Raw genomic sequence first — 16393 nt, forward strand, 5'->3', positions numbered from 1 at the left:
GAGCTCTAGCCGGGTTATCGGATACCATGCGGACGGACCGGACGGACGGACGTCACATCCTGGCGGGAGAGCGCGGGGCTCGTGGTTTTGTACATCTGGTCCTCTCACTGCTGTATTGGTAGATATTTTGCTCTGTTCATTGCTATCACTATTATTGTTATTGTTGTTGTTTGTTGTGTTGCTGTTGCACTGTTGTATTAAACCTTTCCTTATCTCAGTCTTGGGGCTTTATATTTCACTCCCTTTGTGGGGGAGGGGCAGCGGCCGCGTGGTCTCAGACCCCGGCAGGGACTAAACCATCACAAAGCCTCACTGACAGTTACAGAAGGGAAGTTTTCCAAATGTGAGAAACTAACTTGGAGTTTCTGTCATAGCAGCCTGGATTTGGAGCTGGACAGAAACCCAGCGCAGAGCGTGGGCAGGTAAGAATGTTACCAGTGAACACAGCAGCAGAACTGTGTCATGCTGAGAAATATCAAATACATGGAAGAAAAGAAGAGGCAGAAAACAAAGTTTCTATACGTGAAACAAATGGCCCAAAGCATAAACCGTCTGGATTTGGGCAGCAGTAGAGGGAAGCGTAATCAGGAGACACGGATGAAAGGATTGTAAAGGCAAAAGCCTTTCCTGCGTTCGTTTAGTTCTAGATCTGATTAATTTGAGCAACTTTTTTTTAAAAAAAGCCTACCTAGCCATGCCTTTGTGATGGCTCAGTGTAATGGAAAATCTAAATAACTGGGATCCTGTAAAATCCGTCTCAGCTTTCAAATAAACTTCCAACCCTCCCGCCCTCTTTCTCTGGACGAGCAGAGAACCTGCCAGGAAAAAAGCCTGGTCTTAATTCAATTCCTCACTTGCAGGAGTGCGATTTGGAGTAAGAACCTTCAGATCCCAAGCCAGTAGTTTTCTGTCCTTAGAGAAAAATTCTTGGCTAGTGAGAATAGTTTTAATTTTCAAGTTGGCTGTAAGAGAAATTTCAGCTCCCTGGAATCTGAAGGATACCAGCTGTTAGAACTGACAGCACAGATCACGGTCCACGTGCCTTTCCTGATGTCGTCTCCTTTGATGTGTTTTATCTAGTCATTGTTAATGTTGGGAAGAGGGGAAGAGATAAAGATTACTGGTTTTGCCCTTGGGGGCTGTGTGCTGGAGGGCAGGGAAGGAGGATGCAGCTGGAGCAGCGGGGCTGGAGCAGGGCGGCGATGCGATGCAGAGCGGCACAGCCCCCCCCACGGCACGGCTGCAGCCCCCGTCCAGCCCGGCCCGGGGCTTTGGGGGTTGTCCTCACCAAGCCCTCTCCCATCAGGGGTGTCTCCCCAGCCCCCCGGGGGGTCTTTGGGCACAGCCCTGGGGGACAGGGATGGGGGCTCAAAGCACACGGAGCCCGTGGGGACTCGTGTGCACAGTGGCCACGGGCCGCTGCTGAGCAGGGAAATGTCTGTGCCCAGTTCTCCGGCCCTGCTGGTGCTGGGGCTGCAGGGACCCTTCCTCTGGGCTGGGGGGGCCCCCACCTCCCCCTCCAGCTCAGCAGCAGGGGGTAAGGAGGCCGGTGGAGGCGGGACCAGCGCAGCGGGACCCTGCGGTGACACACAATCCCATTGTCCCTCACGGCCAGGCCACCCCCGTGGTGTCAGCACGCCCTTCCCCGTGACGCCAGTCACTGATCTCTGACCTTGGCCACGCTCTCGATCTTCTCGTTGGTGTGGAAGAACAGCGGCAGCACCGCACCCTGCACTTTCTTCACCATTTTTTTGGTGTTTCTCCCCACCGTGGTCTTCAACGCGCCAGAGCTCAGGGGGACATTGGAGGGTTGAGAGCTGGTGGACGTGGAGCGTGACCTTGTTTTCCTTTGTTTTCCAGAGCGAAGAGCCGTCTGGGACGCGGTGGCCGGCTGCATTTAAGAACAGCTGCTGCTGCGCAAGGTGGGGTGACACCCGCATCCTCCTTGTCCGCCCAGAGGGCTGGGGAGTCCCCACGGCCCCGGGGCACGGCCTGTCGTTTCTCTTCCCTCCTCAGAAAGTGGGAAACTCACCCCAAAAGTCCCCGCTGGGGGACAAACAGGGCTTGTGCCAGGGTGGTATCGCCTCTGGGAGGTGGTGGTGGACCTCAGGGCTGATCCTGGGCGCTGGAGACCCCCCGGATGCCCTCGGGCTTGTTAAAGAATCTCTAGGCTTAGCTTTATTGACAACTCAGAGTTGGGCCAACACCTCAGTGAGTGGCCAATGTCCGAAAGACTCGCGGTGTTTATACACTGTTTCTAAATCTATTACCTGAGTCCAAAGTCTTTGGAAGTTGCCACTCAACCTTTTAGTTCTTGATTCTCATCTTTTCTTAGTTATTAGTTATTTATGATATTATTATCTCACACAATTCTGAGAAAGACTCCAAGATGTTCTACGAAAAGCTTAGGTAGAGTGAGCAGTTTTGATATCCTAAATTCTCTTAATCTGGCAACCCCCCTGTGTTTAGTCAATTAATCATCCTTTGTTAAAACTGCCTCCATAGGATTAGCTTGACTGGGTTTTAGAGCAGCCTTGGGTCGGGACTATCCAAGAAGCGGGCTAAGAACACTTTTCAGGCCTGTTGAGCAGCACCCCGGTTGCCTTGGTAGTACGACGAGATCGCTCAGTCCCGACCACGTTTCACTAGGCCTTAAAATCTATTTCAAATAGACCAGCGGTTGGATTTCAAATTCTTCTCCAGGCTGCTCCTGCCCTGACTTTTTCAGAGGGGGAGGACTCAGCGTCTCCTCCCCAAGCGGGAGCGGGCAGGATCCATCCCAAAGCACCATCCCTGGTCAGGGCCACCTCCAGCTCTTCCTTCTGCCGTCCTCACCCTTGGGTCCTTCCTTCTCTTCTGTTCCAGGGTGTCCGAATTCCCGCCCTCGGCTGCTTCGACGTTGTCTCCAGACAGATCGAGGTTGGAGAGGAGGCCGTGACTATCCACAGGCCCGTCTTTCGCCTGGCCAGAAAGGTCATCGTGGTCCGCAACCTGTCCTGTCGGACAACAAGGCCTACCTGCCCGGTAAGATGGCGGATTAAACCCCAGTTGGCTTCACGGTCATCGCGTCCCTTCCCTGGGGCTGAGAAGCTTCTCGGAAGTGACTCCCCCTCTGTGGAGCAGAGCCCAAAATTTGGGGTTTTTTTCTTTCTGGGGGAGGCAACGATCGTTTCGCCTTGGGAAGCGCCTGCGGAAGGGCCACTGGGTGAACGTCTCCATCCCTCTCGTGTGGTTTTTTTCAGGCAACAAGGAGCTGGAGCCCCTCAAATACTGCAAGGTGGCTGCAGCCGCCTCGGTGTCCCGGCAGAAAGCGGAGGGCTGCATCCAGGGCACCGTGTCCCTCCTCTCTTACTGCCTGGGGAAGGGGGAGAACGTCGCCTTCGTCCTGAGGGACATCGGGGTGCTCCTCATTGAAGGCACGACGGTGAAAATGGAAGTTCTACTACGACTTCCTGGAGATGTTGTCTGGGAAGGAGAACTTGGAACAAGTGATTTTCAAGGTGAGTGGTTCTGTTTCTCCGTGGCACGCGCGGGCAGTCCCATGGCGGTGGCCCGGCAGGACACGGCCAGGTGAGAGTTGATGGTCCTACCAACTCTCCCTGCCTCGAGCTCCTCCAATACAGCCTCACAGCCATGCTGAGGACATCCCACCATCTTGGAGCTCCTCCATTGCAGGTCCCCCGGCTGCTGGACATGGTGGTGTCCCGGATGGTACCTGTGGCCTCCCTGAGTTTCTCTGGCCACGTCGTCATCTTTCCCGAGTGAGTACGTTGGCTGCTGTAGCTGCTCTCAAGGTGACATTTGCTCCTTGTGACCCCACGGGTGTCCTCCCATGGGGACACCCGGCAGCGACTCTTGATGTCCCCAGGCCGTGGTCGCTCCCAGAAGGCAGATTTGATGGGTAGGACCGAGGAATTTAGGCAACACTTCCTTCCCATGGTGGCCTGGACTCTTTGCTGGGTGACTCCTTTTCCCAGGACTGTGCTTGGGGATGGGGCATGGTGGACTTGGGGAAAAACATGCTAGAGTTGGGGAAAAAAAACAGCCTTTACGGCAATGCCAAAATCTGCCGGTGAGCACGGCGAGCGGCAAGGGCTGGTGGTGCTCTGGGTCACGGCGGTGTCTTCTCCTCGTTCCCGGGCTTGAAATGGAGTTTGTGCACAAACCACCTCTCAGGGCTCTTCTCAAGACCTCGAGACAAGTCCCTGGCAAGGATGAGCAGACGAGAAGAGAGTTTCTGCCACCTCTTGGACAAGGTAAAGCAGCTCCCGGCTCCTTTCCACAGTGCGGGCAACCAAATTCTGTCATTTGACTTGGAAATCACCGGCGCTGAGTGTCAAAGGGCTCCGACTTGTGCCAAAGCTTCCTCCCAGCTCGGCACAGCCGTTTGTCCTAACGACTCGTTGGCTTCACCAACACGGAGCCCCGGGGTGGGATGCGCCCAAGGGTGCGGTGGGAGGATGGTGATCCAAGGCCGCCTCCTCCCCGCCAAGAAACGACCCCCCAAAAGAGTCCCTGTCACCTCCCCGCTCCCCCTTCCCACACCGGGAGCTGACGATGCCGTCGCAAAACCACGGCAATGGGGAACTGGGGGCAGAGAGGCTGCGATGGCGGCTGCGAGGGGAGCAGCACGGCCCTCTCGGACCTTTGGGGAAGGGGCCGGAGCACCCCTGCGTGTCACCGGGGCCGGCAGCGGCCCAGCGATGCTCTTCTGACGAGGTTTCTCCTCCCAGTTCCAGTGGGATGTCCTGCGTTCGCTGCTCCAAGCTCGCCTAACCAGGAACCACCACAGTTCCAGGAGATCACAGGGCAGAAGAGGAAGAAGATAAAGTCTTTGGTCAGGTGAGGCTGAAGGCTCAGGGCTGGGGATCTGCACAGGGTCGTGTTGCCCAGAGAGGTGGTGGATGCCCCATTCCTGGGAACGTTCGTGGTCAGGTTGGACGGGGCTCGGAGCGACCTGCTCTGGTTGAAGATGTCCTTGGCCGTGGCAGGGGTGGGGTTGGACTAAAGGGACCTTTAAAGGTCCCTTTTAACCCAAACTATTCTGTGATTCTATGATTTTTTGACCCAGCCGGAGCCCATTCCCCAGCCCCAAGCACTTGCCGTCCATCACCGCCCATCGGAGGGGTGGGATGGGGCTACTGGGAGCCCCCAGTTTCACGGGGCTGGATCTTCTCCAGCCCTTCAGGAGAGCCCCAGCGTGGCCTGCGGACACGGGGACAGCCGTGTGTCAGCCGCGGGGCCCGGCTCAGGGGGTTTCGTTCCGCACAAAGAGGCACAAAGGGGGTCATGGGGGGCAGGATGCAGCCCCAAACCCAGCGTGTGCTCAGGTAGAGACCTCTCTGCCGTTGTGTCCTTCCAGGCAGCAGCCGGTGATCCTGGGGGATTCCTCTGGAGAAAAGCAGCCTGGGACCGGCCAAGCCAAGGGCAAAGCTGCGCTCAAAGACCGAGCGTCAAAGCAGAGCCGAGCCCAAGCGCAGGCAGCGACGGCTCAGAGCTGCAGAGGAGGAGGAGGAGGAAAAGGAAAAGGAGGAGGGTGGGGACGAGGAGGACGAGGAGAAGGAGAATGGGGGGAAAAATGAGGAGGATGGGGAGGACAAGTAAGACGAGGACAAAGAATGGTGGAAAAAATGCTGGCAGCTGCAAAGACCCGGAAAGCCAAGCCCTCCCCTCCTCAGGAGGCCTCGTACTTCGGAACACCCGTCATAGCTGTTTTGTTGACGACGAGCTCTGAGGCCAGCCTGCTCGAGGAGGCCTCCTGCGATGGGCCCAAGTGGCTGCTACGGAGGATAAGATGGAGAGTGTTGTGAAGTTTCCTCCTCAGAAATTCTGGCCGGTGTTGCAGTAACCTGGGAAAACGATTCCGGACGTGGAACTCCAAGGCCAACCTGCTCGAGAAGCCCCTCGATGAACACCCGGGCTTTGGGGCACCCGATGGAGGGATGAGGGGACCCGGCTCCCCGCGATGCCTCGCGCCGAGGAGCAGATCTCCCCGGGCCGGAGAGGCCCTGGCTGGAGCCATCAGGAAAAAGAGGAATAAAAATAAAGGGGGAAAGTTGCAAAAGAGCGTCGACTTTTTTAATCAGTTGCAACCGCAGCAGGGGGAGAAGGGTTTGGCAGTTGGCCAGTGGCGCTGAGATCAGCCCAGCGTGGTCCCATGGGAGGGACCTTCCCCAGGGACCTTTGCCATGGCTGTGGGTTGGACTCGATGATCCCGAGGGTCTTTTCCACCTGAATGATTCTGTGATTCTGTGTGAAATGAGGAGAAGAAATTTTAAGGAGCCAAGCGATCGACATTGTGCCCAGCAATTGCTAAGCCAATCTAATGAATGCTCCTAACAAATGGTTCTGACACACTGACCCGATCTGCCGTTATCTCAACCCTTCGAGCCCCACGCTGGGCACCAAAAAGGACTCTCGTGGTTTGAACTCGGTCGGAGCCAAACACCATGCAGCCGGTCGCTCCCCCTCCCCCCGTCGGGGGAATGGGGGAAGAGAGTGGAGGGACACACGGAAAACTCATAGGTTGAGATAAAAAAACCAGTTTAGTGATTGTAGTAAAGCAAAAAAATAACAACAATGGAAAGTACAAATGGGTGATGCACAAGGCGACTGCTCACCACCCACCGACCAACAGCCCGCTCCCGGCCAGCGATCCCGACAGAAGGAAGATCCCGCCGTCACAAAACACAGCACTGCGGCTGTGCTCCCTCCCAGCTCGAGAAAATGAACTATCCCAGCTGAAACCAGGACACTGCTGTAGCAGATTAAAGCTGCTCTGGGAGTGTGGGAGAGAACGGGAGACAGGCGAGCAAACGCTCCAGGTGACCGCAAAGTAGAGACGGGGCAGTCTGGAGTGTTTCTGTCAGGATCGAAGCAGAAGGTCCGGGGGCCGTGCCGGGGTGTGTGAACCCTCTGGGACGAGCCGGCGGGTACAGGAAGGTCCTGAGGGGGCATGATGGGGGGCTGGGGACACCCCGAGAGGAGCCATGGCCCAGTGGCAAGCTGGGTCCCTATCCCCTGCAGCGGAACCCCTGCCCCACCCAGCCTGGGTGACAGGTCACAATGTGACCCCCCTTTGTGACACCCCTTTGTGACACCCCTCCGTGTCACCCCACGGCACCGTATCTAAGCAGCGCAGCCCCGCAGCGTCTGACAAGACGGGGAAGGGACAGGGCAGGAGCGCAGCGAGGAGACTCCTGAGCACAGCCCACGTCTTTTCCCGTCACTCCCTAAAGCTGAACCCCCCCCGCTGTCCCTCACCCAGTTTTGAGGATGGCAGAGAGACCCCCCAGCAGCCCCAGGGTGGTTTGGGAGGAGGTGGGGTCTCCCCCGGAGAGCAGCTCTCCGCTAGAGCCCTGCGAGGTGACGACGGTCCTGCCGCTGCGGATCGGTGAGTCAGGGGGCCGACGCCAGGACCCCGTTTCCCCCGTTTCAGGCTCTTTTCACCCTTTGGGAGGCTGGTTGGCCAAGATGGCCGTTGTCTTACCTACTCTTCCATGTTTCTGTGTAGACGAGACGCTGCCAGAGGAGATGCCAGAGAAACCGGGATGGGATTCTGAGAGCAGCGACATGACTACGGTAACGAGCTCCCCCCTCCCCGGGACCCTTGTCCGTGGCATCGGCTTGTGCGAGCAAGGGGACCCAGAGGTGGCCGAGCTGCTCAGCCAAGCTCAGTGTGACACGTCTTCCCCCGCCGTCCCTCCACCTGTAGGTGTTTGGCGAATACCTCCAGCCTTCTCAGAAGACAGATGTTCTCCTCGTGGCCATCGAGGCCTTGACGGCAGACGATGTCCACGACAGGCAGTTGGGCAGCGGCGTTGTGGACACGGCCATGACAGACCCGGCGTCCTGGCTGACGGATGTAAGTGCCCCGTGGCTGAACTGTCCTTCCGTGTCAAACCGTGTCAAGTCTTGTTCTTCCTGCCCTAACCCGGCTCTCTCGGGCACCCGAAGCCATGTCAAGGCGGCAGGGAGGGATGGGAAGGGCAGCACCATCCTCACCCGTGTCCCTTCCAGGTGCCAGAAGTCCTGAGATGCATCCACACAAACGTGGAGCAGATCCGCGCGGAGCCGGCCCGGCGCAGCCTGGACTCGCTGCTGCTGCTGCTGACCAGGTGGAGCCCCAGGGAGGTGGTCAGGAGCCTGTTGGTCATCTCTCCAATGTGTGACAGGTACCGGCCCCGACAGCCTTGAAGGCTCGTTCCCCACGGGGAGAGTGGCCCAGAGACTCTCTGGCTGCCAGACCCACGGAAAACTGTGGGATATCCCCGAGGAGCAGGGCTCTCCATCCCACCACGCTTCCCACTCCGGCCATAGCCGGCCAAAGCGGAGCCCCTGCCCCATGGGGAACAGAACCTCACCCCCTCTGCCTCCCCGGGCACCCCGAAATGAGGGGGGTGGGCAGGGCTGGGGTCTGGAGGAGCCGAGGCAGCTCTGCTGACCGAGTTGGCTCTGGCTCCGCAGCGCTGCCGTGGCCATGTGGGAGGTGATGATCTCCGTGCCCTGGGCTTTGTGGAGAGTCGTGTCGGAGCTGCTCGGTGTGCTGCGGGACTGGCGGCTGCGCAGGGTGTTCAGCTGTGCCGCGGACGACGCCTGCATCTACCCCTTGGCTGTGAGTGACCACGCTCAGCCCCAGCGCTCTGCCTTCCTCCCCCTCCTCCTCCTCCTCCTCCTCCTCCTCCTCCTCCTCTTCCTCCTCCCAGACCCCTGTGCCACACACTCGGGCCCACCCGGTGCTGGTTTGGCCCCACCAAGCCTGTCCCAGCGCAGGCAGCGCTCTGCCTTCCACCCCGCCTGCATCCCCCTGCCCGGCTCTGGCCCCGGGACAGAGATGTGGGGACTCGGAGGTGGCTTCAAGGGGAGAGGAGACCCTTGCCACGGGCCGTACCGGTGCAGGGGAGGGAGCCCCGCAGCTCTGCTGGTCTCTCACCACTGTCTCCATTTTAGCTGCTGGTCAGCGCTGTCATTGACGACAAGCAGTTTGCTGCCCTCTACAAAACCCAGAGGTACCTGAGGCGTCCCAGCCCGGTGATGCTCTCTCTCGTGCTCGCGGGCCTCACGACACTCTCAAAAACACCCGAAACGGTGAGTGGGGGGTCAGCAAGGGGAGCCAAGTTGGTAGCCGGGGCCTGGGGGATGCGGTGGCTTGGCCCCGGCCGGGAGGGTGCGGGGTGACGGCTCCAAGCACCTTCCCTGCTCTGGAGGGGCTGGGGGGTGCCTGGGGGGGTCTTTCACCACTTCACAAGAAGGTGACCGGTGTGTTCCATACAGGCCAGGAAAATGCTGGTGCTGCTGCCTGACATCATGGAGAACCTGCTGGCAGCCAGCAGCGATATCAGGATGAAGGCCCTGATGCTCTTCATCAACGTGATTCCTCACATGAAGAGGGAAGAGGCCAAGCTCATCGCTCTGAGGCTGGCGGAGAAGCTCCTGCTCCTCTTCGATGATGTAAGGCGGGAGCTGGAGCTGAGGCGATGGGTGAAGGACGTTCAGCCCTGCCCTGCGGGCAGCATTTGGGCAGGGATGTCCCCCTGGCTCCTCTTGCGTGGCCTTTTGGGGCTCTTCCCACTCTCCTTCCGTGGCCTTTCCAGGCTCTTCCCCTCCCCACTCCTCTTCCGAGGCCTTTCAGGGCTCTGTGGCCGTTGAGCCGCAGCTGCAGGTCTGGCCGACGGCTCCTGCGTTCAGGATCCGACCCTGGGGCAGCTCCTCTTCCCCCCAGCCACGCTAACGCCCCTGCTCCCCGTGGGCGAGGAGCGGCTGATGCTGAGCTCCCTCTGTCCTCCTCCCTGCCAGGACTCCAGCCGGGTGCGGGAGCTCTCCATCCGCCTCTTCGAAGACGTGATGAAGACCGCGGTGGGGAGAAACACCAAAAAAATGGTGAAGAAAGTGCAGGGTGCGGTGCTGCCGCTGTTCTTCCACACCAACGAGAAGATCGAGAGCGTGGCCAAGGTCAGAGATCAGTGACTGGTGTCACGGGGAAGGGCGTGCTGACACCACGGGGGTGGCCTGGCCGTGAGGGACAATGGGATTGTGTGTCACCGCAGGGTCCCGCTGCGCTGGTCCCGCCTCCACCGGCCTCCTTACCCCCTGCTGCTGAGCTGGAGGGGGAGGTGGGGGCCCCCCCAGCCCAGAGGAAGGGTCCCTGCAGCCCCAGCACCAGCAGGGCCGGAGAACTGGGCACAGACATTTCCCTGCTCAGCAGTGGCCCGTGGCCACCGAGCACACGAGTCCCCACGGGCTTTGTGTGCTTTGAGCCCCCATCCCTGTCCCCCAGGGCTGTGCCCAAAGACCCCCCGGGTGTCGGGGCCAGCTCCCAGAGCGCGGGATGGCCCCAGGAATGAAGGGGGATCCAATCCCGGGATCACCCCGTCCCTGCAGCTCAAAGCCCGGCCCAGAGGAGGAGGATGCCAGGTCTCCTTCCCTGGGCTCTGGTGCCATCTCCCAGCCTCTGCTTCTCCGCAGGCTTCCTGGGACACCCTCCGCGCCTGTGCAGAGTTCCTGGGCTGGAGGAGGCTCAGCTTCCTGGCCGAGACAGGGCAGACACCCCTGATCGGAGAGTACTTGGTGAGGACAACCCCCAAAGCCCCGGGCCAGGCTGGATGGGGGCTGCAGCCGTGCCGTGGGGGGGGCTGTGCCGCTCTGCATCGCCGCCCTGCTCCAGCCCCGCTGCTCCAGCTGCATCCTCCTTCCCTGCCCTCCAGCACGCCGCCCCCAAGGGCTCTTCTCCACGAGACCCCGGCCCATCTGGGCCCTGGCAGCAGGATGGAGGGGTCTCAGCACCCCCAGCCCCCTCTGCCTGCGGCTCTCTCTGGCCCTCAGCCCCACGGGGCTCCTGGCTGGGAGACGGGAGTCACTGGGAGGGAGCGGGGTGCTGGCAGGAGGGAATGGTCCGGACGGCTGCGGAGGGACCGTACCAGCCCCGTGCCCTTGTGCTCCCTCAGATAACGCACAAGAGGAACAGCGCGGACAAGTATCTGCTCCAGAGCCTGCCCTATGTGGAGGACCCTCAGGCCAGCGTGCGAGAGGCGGCCGTCAGGTTCATGGGTGAGTTCCCGGGGACCCGTTTCTGGTCACCCGGCCCCAGTCCCCACTGGTGGGGCTCGCTGGGAGTCTTGCTGGGTCCCAGCACCCTCGGGTGCTGTCCTTGCTGGGGGACAGCCCTGCTGAGGGGGAGCAGAGCTCTGACAGGAGCCCTGTGCCCCAGGGCTTGCTGCGCGGCGCCGGAGGATCCTCAGGCTGGAGAAGCTGTGGGAGATCTGCCACAGTGGTGAGTAGGGGCAGTGCTGTGCTGGCGGGGGCTGGTGGGGCGGGGGACAGAGCCTGGGCTCCTGGGGTCTCTGCGGGCAGGGGGGGTTCACCTCTGCTCTGTTTCCTTCTCTCGCAGCCCTCCAGTCCTTGGAGAACGATGCTGAGCACTCCATCAGGTGCCTGGCAGCTCAGACCGTCCTCATCCTGACAGCTCTAAAGCAGAAGCCAAGGTCAGGATGGAGCCTGCGGTCGCTGTGGTGCTGCGCCTGATGACCCTCGGAGAGGTGCAGTTCTCGGGGAAAGGCCGTACTTCAATAAAATTTTTTTTAAATCAAGCTGGAGCAACAAGCCCAGTCCCACGGTGTCCTTCCCACGGGGACCCCCCCGAGCAGTGTCCCTGTGCCGCTGCCCCCAGGGCCGCACACCCGCACCCGGGGTGTCCCGCGAGACCACAAAGCCCAGAGAGGAGGAGGAGGAGGAGGAGGAGGAGGAGGAGGAGCAGGGAAGCTTTAGCCCATCCTGCCTCTCCCGAGGGGTCTCAGGGCACAAAAAGGCACCCCCACGCCAAGCTGGCACGTCGCCATTTGTCCCAGCACCAAAATCCTCTCCTGTACTGGGGAGCTGGGCTGGTTTTGACTGGGCACCGGTCGGTTGGTGGTCAGCAGTTGGTTTCATTGCCATCACTTGTCCTCCTTAGGTTTCATTTCTGTCTCTTTGCTAATTTTTCCTTTTCATGACAATTTATTATTGATGTTATTTTAGTTCAGTTATTGAACTGTTCTTATCTCAACCCACCACTTCTCTCACTTTTCCCTTTCCAATTCTCCTCCCCCCATCCTGCTGGGGGGGAAGGTGCTTAGTTGCCGACTGGGGTTAAACCACGACACCAAGTGGCAATTTTGCCTTCTCAAAAAAACCCCAAAATCCCTTCAGGTACCAGCAGTAGCGTTCCCTTACTGGGTGCAAGACAGCACTAGAGAATTAATAGAATCGGAGAATCAGAATAATTCTGGTTGGAAAAAACCTTTAAGGTCACCGAGTCCGGCCGTGAACCCAACACTGGTGAACCCACCACTAAACCGCGTCCCGAGCGCCACGTCTACGCGTCTGTTAAATACCCCCAGGGCTGGGGACGCCACCACCTCCCTGGGCAGCCTGTCCCGGTGCCCGACAACCTTCGCGGTGAAGAAATTCTCCCCGCTTTTCGCTCTGTTCGGAGAACGCAATAGCGGGGGGGTGAAGGAAGTATCTGACCAGGGCCAGAGAGCAGAGGAGAAGTGAGGGATGAAGAAAGGGAAGGCTGGAAGAGGGCAAGAGAGGACAGAGGGGACAGAGCGGGGAGAGGAGCCCGTGTGCCGGGCTGGGGGGGCGTGAGGAGCGCCCAGCTCGCTCCCCACGGACAAGAGCTGCTCCCTCTCCCGGGGTGGGGGTGGCCTTTGGTGGCCGCTGCCCCAGCACGGGTCCGCAGTGCGATCTGCAAACAGCAGCTGTAATTCCCACCACAATCCGCTCGCCCTAACACGTATCGGCACGCCCGTGATGGGGAATTCAAGGGAAAACACCCCGAGGAAAATGAGAAGAAACATTTGTCAAAGGGTGGCTGGAGGTGGAAGAACGGGCGGCGGTTAAGGAAAGGGGATGTGAAGAACAGCGCCTGGTGACAACCAGGAGGGGCGGGACCTGTGAAAGACTCATTTCGTTAATTATTTATTCCCTGCATGCTGGTTTATCGCTGCCTAAACAATGTTAAAAAGAAGGGAAGCTGCTGCCGTGGGGAAAAGATTTATTTATTTTTTTACAGACATTCCTTTTCTTCCTCGCCAGCCAGCAGAAGCACGGCCACTGACAGACCCGCCTCCGTCCCTCCCCTGACCAGGGGGATCTGATTTCCCCACGGGCCGGGCAGTCAGGAGTCTCTGGGTGCGCTGCAGGGCTGGAACAATCCGGCACAGGTCGGAGCAGCAGAAGTGGGGGTGCGTGTGCTGCACACACACGTGGGACAGCGCCAGAAAGAACTTCTCCCCAAAGGCTCCTGGCTGCTGCTGCGGCTGCTGCTGCTGGTGGCGCTGGGCCATGGGGGGAGCCGGGAGCCCGAGCCCGGGGCTCAGCCGGGGCCGTGGAGCTCCCTGTGCAAGCCAGGGCCGCCCTCGTGCTGCCCCGCTGCTGTCGGGGGAGGTTTGAGGTTTTGGGGTGATCGCTGCTCACACCACACAAATAACAGCCCGGTTTGACCTCCCCAGGAGGAGGACAGGTCTTAGGGTCAGTAACAGCCCGGGGATCCTGTGCTGACCATGCAAGTCTGATTCGTTTGTAATAACAAGTGGTCATGTGCAGGACTTTTTGCCATCCTCAATGCTCCTGCTTACAAATCTCTTTGTCAGAATTGACATGAGACCCAAACTTCCTTTAATTTGACCAAACAGGCAATAAAACCCATCTGGCTCAGCTGGCACGAGCACTCTCCAGCCAAAGCCGCTGTACTGCTTTACACCTGCAGAGATGTTGGCCCAAGTTTTGCTATAGCTGAGCTCCGGCCAGTAAAACTACCATTGATTTTCAGTTCTCCGAGTAAAAAAAAATGGATTTTTTCTTTTTTTTCCCTAGAGGCTGGCAGAAGAACATCACCACCAGCACAGCCTTTCTTAGCATGACAGTGGGCTAATCAACCTGTGGCAGCCTGCATGGTAAAGAACATGCTTCCACCGAAACGAGTGGTTGGTTTCTAATAAAACCAACCAGATACTAATAATAAGTTTTAGAGTTCTTTAATAAATTATTATTTGCAGTCAGAACTTCATAGTAGGAGAGAGACAAACCAGAAAAACTCCCAGTGAAGGAAAACAAATGTCCTAAATGGATCTAAACATCCCCACGGCATTTTGGGAGCACTCCTCCCAAATCAGGGGGCTCTTATTTTTGTCCCCCCAGCATCACACAAGCATTTCTGCTTGCTGCCAGGTCACCTCCGCACCAGCACAGCACAGAGCGTGAGTCAAGGCTTCTTATTCTACAGGGAGACAGAAACTGGAAAAACTCGGGGGGGGGGGGCAAAAAAAAAGCATGGATTTGAGCGTGTGTGTTAAAAATAGCTCGAGGGAAAGGGCAGGAGAAGGGCTGGGGTGCTGGCCAACAGGCTGTCAGGGGTATGGGCTTGTAGCTGCAGCTGTGTTTAAAACAGTGGGTTGCTACCAGCCTGCAACAAGCAGCAGGTGCCTGTGCTGCAGGAACTCTCCATTCCTCTTGAAAACAGCGGGGACTGTTTGTAAGAATGAAATAAAATATTTGCTCTAGGTAAGTGTGCTGACAAAAGGAGTGAAACTGAAGGGGAAAAAACCCCCATTCAGTGGAAATGTTTCCTCCTCTGTAGCGATGCCATGGATTTGTCTCTCGGCCCCAGCACAGGACTGGCAGGAAACAGTTCATCACGCGTGTTCTGCTGCCATGACAGAGCCGCGGTCCAAGCTGGTTTCCCACGCTGGGGACATGATAGAGGTGCCCCCGCCGGGGAACACACGGAAATGAGACTCAGCTGCCATTGCTTGTGTCTGTCAGAAGCACCTGCAATATTTGAAGGCTTTAGGACCGACAGCCAGGACAATGGCAGGAAACACCAGATGAGGGCATCAGCATCTCCAGACTTCTATTTCTGGTGACAGTAAAAACCCTTCCGTTTAATTAAAGACATCTCAAGCTCCCAGGGTGAGGCTGTTTATAGAGAGTGGGGGAAGGAGAAGCTCCTCAAACTACGGCCTGTTGAAGTAGCCTATTTTTGATCTCTTCTGATAGTGGGGTCTTACGAATTTATTGCGGAGTGTAATAAATCAGAGCAACGAGTGCCATCAGCTCGCACCTGCTGCTCAGAAACCACACCTGCAATCACCAGCTCCAGGCTCAACCAGCTCAGCTTTCCATCAGCTTCTGCAACTCTGCAGTGTGAGGAGAAAAATCTTGCCCCGTTGCAAGCAGGACTGGAGGAAGGCAGCACATACCTGTCTAAAGTAGCACTTAAACCAGGGCATCAGTGCTGGGAAGCCTCATCTCACAGCAAACCCACCCAGACACCCAGTGCCCAAGGCAGGAGGCAGCGGGGTGCACCTTGGGGTAGCACCGAGGCTCCCCATGCCCAGCTCCTCGGCGGGGGTTTTCCTTCTCCGGCTGGGCTGCTCAGCTGGTGTTTTGCAAGTGGGAAACTGAGGTGGAATGTGATAAAAGACGGGAGGATCGGAGCAGAAAATAGAGCTGAAGGAAGCTCGAAAGCGTTGCCAACATAAGCCACCTCTGCCTGTGGGTGACAGCTCCAGCCAGCTGAGGTGCCACTTCCTTCCTGGACAGCGTGACCTGCAGGTTTGGTATGAATTTGGATGAGCTGTGGGGGGATGTGGGGTAGGGGAGAACGTTGTAGAGTCGGGCTGATGGTTGGACTCAATGATCCCGAGGGTCTTTTCCAACCTGAATGATTCTGTGATTCTGTTTAGGGGCGCCAGGAGCTCTGTCCTGCCAGGGGGGTTGTGCTTTGCCCCTGCAGGGGCTGCAGAGCCAGGGGCAGTGGCCGTGGCCCAAGGGGCGGGTGTCCCCGTGGGGCTCTGGTGCCTGTGACATCACAGAGGAGAAGTCACCGAGGGATGTCACCAGGGTGCCAGCCGGCAGCACCCGCTGCAGTACGGCTCGGGCCAGCGGTGAGTGAGGCCGGCGGGGGGAAGGCTGGGCCGGACGAGGGCCGGGGCAGAAGCTCTGGCCCCTCAGGGGGGTTTCTACAGCCGGGGCGAGGGCGCAGCCGCTGCGGGGAGCGCCTGGGGCAGGGCAGGTGCCGCCCTCGGGGCTGGGCGCAGGGGTGCCGGGGCTGCCAGCCACGGCCAGTGCCTGGGGGCTGTGGGGAGATGTCCCCGTCCCTGCAGCGCTCACCACCCTCCCCCTTACTGCCTCCCAGCTCCCTCGGGCCCTCTCCCACCTGGCCCCAGCCCTGGCATATTCTCCCCTGCTGCCCCAGCCGCCACCTCCCTCCCACCCAGCCCCACTGAGCCCCTTCTCTCCCTCCTGCTCCTCCAGACCATGGCTGTGTTCATCACCCGCATCCTGACCCTGCTGAGCATCGTGCAGTATGTGCTCAGAGCCGGGGACCGGCAAGACGCGGCCACGCAAGAGC

The 16393-nt window shown here is 58.8% G+C and overlaps 3 protein-coding genes across 28 annotated transcripts in view; 2 read left to right on the forward strand and 1 right to left on the reverse strand.

Moving 5' to 3' along the window:
- LOC141934042 (uncharacterized) overlaps nucleotides 1–16393 on the reverse strand; it is a 151134-nt gene that overhangs the window by 105307 nt on the left and 29434 nt on the right. The window lies entirely within an intron of this gene.
- On the forward strand, nucleotides 27–4795 carry LOC141933951 (uncharacterized). Its single transcript, XM_074849096.1, has 7 exons — nucleotides 27–84; nucleotides 320–422; nucleotides 1861–1922; nucleotides 2866–3024; nucleotides 3243–3500; nucleotides 3676–4256; nucleotides 4734–4795. Exons 1-6 carry the CDS (start codon nucleotides 27–29, stop codon nucleotides 3903–3905), a joined length of 870 nt encoding a protein of 289 aa, XP_074705197.1. The 3' UTR covers nucleotides 3906–4256; nucleotides 4734–4795.
- LOC141933952 (uncharacterized) lies at nucleotides 6503–11585 on the forward strand. The gene is made up of 12 exons (XM_074849097.1): nucleotides 6503–7393; nucleotides 7514–7581; nucleotides 7715–7864; nucleotides 8020–8174; nucleotides 8467–8614; nucleotides 8950–9087; nucleotides 9274–9622; nucleotides 9722–9951; nucleotides 10465–10566; nucleotides 10944–11046; nucleotides 11207–11269; nucleotides 11387–11585. The coding sequence occupies exons 1-12, from the start codon at nucleotides 7276–7278 to the stop codon at nucleotides 11518–11520; spliced, it is 1758 nt and encodes a 585-aa protein (XP_074705198.1). The 5' UTR covers nucleotides 6503–7275; the 3' UTR covers nucleotides 11521–11585.

The sequence above is a fragment of the Strix aluco genome, chromosome 24, assembly GCF_031877795.1.
Source record: "Strix aluco isolate bStrAlu1 chromosome 24, bStrAlu1.hap1, whole genome shotgun sequence".
In the NCBI taxonomy this organism is placed as follows: Eukaryota; Metazoa; Chordata; class Aves; order Strigiformes; family Strigidae; genus Strix; species Strix aluco.